General features: G+C 38.4%; 1 protein-coding gene across 1 annotated transcript in view; it reads left to right on the top strand.

Moving 5' to 3' along the window:
• LOC107747595 (GDNF family receptor alpha-4-like) overlaps window positions 1-4212 on the top strand; it is a 66667-nt gene that overhangs the window by 37764 nt on the left and 24691 nt on the right. The window contains exons 2-3 of the mRNA XM_016562191.1: window positions 2428-2725; window positions 3003-3083. Of these exons, the coding sequence (XP_016417677.1) occupies window positions 2428-2725; window positions 3003-3083 (379 nt within the window). The remainder of the gene's footprint in view (window positions 1-2427; window positions 2726-3002; window positions 3084-4212) is intronic.

Genomic DNA, 4212 nt, shown 5'->3' with positions numbered 1-4212 from the left:
CTACAATACTACAGCGAGAATAAAAGTTATGCTTTCTTTCTTTGCGTGAACATTTGGGCGGAGATATGCAAATCTTCCCACACAGTGACGTAGACGTGGGGGCGTGTTAGAATGAGCCTTTTTAGGTAGGCGTGGTTGACTCTTAACTTTTATAAAGAATATTTCTTTGGATTTGAGACTTTAGTCTTTGCAACTTTACAGATCTTCTTTATGCACCAAGAGCTTGTAACACTCCAAAGAGAAAGGAAAAATTGAAATCGCATTAATATGACCCCTTTAAAGTATATTATTTCCATAATGGTTACTCTTTTTAAAGTATGTTAAACTGTACCTCTTTTTCACAATGATGTACAGCATAGAATATGTACATCCAGTTGAATAAATATTTGAGTTGAATTGACATATTGTTCACAATAGAAATGCAGCACTATGGTGAGACCCATAAGGCAGTTTTAATTGTTCATGAGGTAGATGGCCTGAGGGGAAAAAAACTTTGTAGCAATGGTTCAAAGAGGCAGTGGCCTGTGTGTGTGGTCTGAAGTGATTCCTCCCGCCCGTTTCGAGATGCACAGGTCTTGGAGGGTGGGCACTGGAGCACCAATAATTTTCTCAGCAGTCCTGACAGTCCATTGCAGTTTCCTTCTGTCCGATTTGGTAGCTGAACCAAACCAGAGATAGTTACGGAGGTATAGAGAACAGACTCAAAGACGGCTGAGAACTATATCAGCAGCTCCTGGGGCAGCTTCAATCACAGACTGGCTTGGAAAAACCCAAACTTTTCAAATATACTTGACAGTTTTGTGTGCATCAAAAGGTCAGAGCACAGATGGTGGGTTGTCCGTGGGTGGGACATCTGAGGCTGAGACCATTATTGCATTCAGCTCCTTTAAACAATGCTGAGATCATGATATTTAAGATCTCATTATGTAAACAGCAATATAAGATATTTACTGCATATATCAAACACTTAACAAGCTAAACAAAGACTATGGGCTAGTGCATGCATTGTGTTGGGAAATTTATAGACAGCTGTTGAAAATATTTTTTACCTGCTGAAGTTATTCACATGGGTGTTTCAGCTAAGCAGATGTTGAGATGCAATTATTGCTCTTGAGATAAAACAGCTGTGCATAATGGGAAATCAGACTTTCAGAAATATTCTCTACCATTAACATCTGATTTAAATAGAGGCTATTTTCATATTTTTTTTAATCATTTTCAGTAAGGATGAAATTGTCTTTTGATGAACAAATCTGGGTCTCAGGTTGTTTGTCATTCATTCCTCCACACTTTGCAGCTTGCTGACCCCCTGAAAACAAGTGGCGTGACTGTGAAAAGGCAGGGAAAGTGGATGAGGTTGACATAGGTTAAGCCATGTAAATTATTCCTTTAGTTGCACACATAAACAAGTAATAATATTACTTTTTGTTTACAGCAGTAAATGTTGTATAACAGTTTATTATGAATGACAGATCAGTAACACTTTGCAATAAAGTTCTATTTGTATACATTAGGTTACATGAACTAACAATAAAGAAAAACTTCTAAAGTGTTTAATAATCTTAATTTTAACATTTACTAATACATTATTCAAATCAAATATTGCATCTAAGATTATTTAACAGACATGAGCTAACATGACCTAACAGTGAACGATTAATAAATACTGTTACAAATGAAATTCTCATTGTTAGTTAAGTAAGGGACAATGTAGATCCAGTCAGTTATTATAAGAGACCAAACCCCAACAAGGCGATCTGAACCCTGGTGCGAACTGGAGGGATTTTGTATTAATTTGAAGGGGTTTATTTTACAACAACAACCACCACCTGGATACATTGTATGGCTACTTGCCACATGAAAATAAATGAAACAAGCGGCTTTGATACAAGATGACCAAATTAATTCAAAAACACAAACATTTTAAGGGATAATGTCATATCACTCATCACATGGCTTTTCACCAAATAAATAATTATGTGGATGTGAAATATTGATTTGAGTTGAAACTTGAAACTGATTTAAAATCTTACCCTTTTATGATGTCATTATCGGGGAATGACAAATTAGAATCAATCATTTAAAAGCGTTGTGTAATAATGCCAGTTAAAGTGATAGTTCATCTAAAAATTTAAATTCTGTCATCATTTACTCTGTTGAACACATGATATTTTGAAGCATGCTGATAACCAGTTGACTTTCATAGTATGTTTTCCATACTATAAAAGTGAATGGCTACCGTCAATTGTTTGGTTACCAACATTCTTCAAAATATCTCCTTTTGTGTTCAACAGACAAAATAAACTTATACAGATTTGGAACAAATTGAAGGTTAGGAAAGAGGTTTATTTTTTTGGTGAACTTTCCTTTTAATGCATTAACTATAACGCTAACTAATGGGACTTTATTGTAAAGTGTTCCTGACAGATCTGTGTGTTCTGTGCAGGGGTGCCGCGGCTGGTGTCCGGGGGCCGGTGGGATTGTCTGACTGCGGGGGATTCGTGCTCCAGCGACGAGGCGTGCAGCCCGCGTTTGAGAACACTGCGGCAGTGTGTCGCAGGCGGCGGAAGCGTGAAGCTGGGTCCGGGGGCGCGCAACCACTGCGAGAACGCCGTGACGGCCCTGCTGTCTAGCCCTCTGCACCGATGCCAGTGCAAACGGGGCATGAAGAGAGAGAAGAACTGTCTTAGCATCTACTGGAGCCTCAAGCAGTCCGTGCTGCACGGTGAGCAAATCCATATTCATAATTTTTCTGTCACATACAAAGCACTCGCTTGCACAATGATGCAATTACAAGTTCTAATACCCACACCCACACGGTCCCCAGAAACCACTTCAATGGATGCTAATTAGACGCTGCGTTTTAATATGCTAACCAGTTTAGCATTATAGAAGCATTACTTCAAACTGAACTTTTACCTGTGACACTCTCATTAATTCACTGACACAAAATACTCTGTTACCATAGACACGAAAAACCCTGTTTGTGTGTGCGTTTACAGGGCTGAGCTTGGTGGAGAATTACCCCTATGAGCCTGTCGAGCGGGGCTTTGATTATGTTCGCCTGGCCTCCATCGCTGCAGGTCAGTGATTTGCACAGACAGACTATGCCGATTATGTGCTGTGGTGTTGGAATTGATATTTGGAACTGATCACGATGTGTTTTGTCACTTCTATGCCAAGCATTAGCAGTGAAGAGTTATTAATAGGGCAGAGCTTAATAGCTTACAACAGCAAAACATGAGCGCTTTGTTTAATGTACTTGGATATAACATAGTTGGCGTTCATCGGCACCGTTGATGATAAACTGCGTTTCCTACAAAATGAGGCATGCATTAGGGACCTGTCAGGAGCAGAACAAACATTTCATTGTGGGCCAAAGACTCTCAGACGGACCTAACAAAGACTAAACGGTCGGATGATTTATCACAGAATTTCATTTTCTAATCAAGGCATTTCACTCATCACTTTCTCATCTCTCTCCCATCTCATTACGTTCACTCAAATAAGCACTGTACCAGGTTTAGAAACTTATTTTTGGAGGAGCCACAAGACTAAAACTGTCAGTTTGTCAGCCTCAGTTTATGGGGTGCTTAAGGCATGAGCTGAATTTTATGGACCCCGAGGGCAGCACATAATGATCCATTTACTCATCATCTCTCTTGTGTGCACACACACTCATATACATACTTGAGTCCAAACAGACACACATAAAATAACATTTAAACTCTCGGGGATAGGACAGAGAATGATTTCCTCAAAGTAATGAAAGTAATGTCGGTCATTCATGCGTGACTTTTAATGATGGCTGCTCTCAACTCTCAAACACTGTGAGCGTTTAACAAGCTGGCTCGGTAGAGACAACAAAAATCAAACAAAAGTGTGGAAATTAGAAACGGGAGGGAGGAGAGATAGACACATAGAAATAATAATAGTAAAAAGACAAAGAAACTGGGAAAAATGTGAGAAATTAATTAAATATATTCTTAACATTATAATGACCTTGTAACAGGCTTTTCTGCCAGTATTACAGACTCAAATTAAAAGGCCCACATATCCAAACAGGAACTTTTGTTCATTTTATTTTCTTTATGTGTTTGTTTTTGTCTTTATTATCTCTATTACATACTCATTCATGTGGCATGATGTTTTCAGTGTTTTACTGGATAAATTATATTAACCTTGAAAGATACAGATTTTAAATTTTATATA

Source organism: Sinocyclocheilus rhinocerous, unplaced genomic scaffold (genome assembly GCF_001515625.1).
Source record: "Sinocyclocheilus rhinocerous isolate Xijiao unplaced genomic scaffold, SAMN03320098_v1.1 scaffold469, whole genome shotgun sequence".
Lineage (NCBI taxonomy): Eukaryota > Metazoa > Chordata > Actinopteri > Cypriniformes > Cyprinidae > Sinocyclocheilus > Sinocyclocheilus rhinocerous.
Note: the sequence above shows the minus strand (reverse complement) of the source record. Positions and strands in the feature narration are given on the sequence as shown.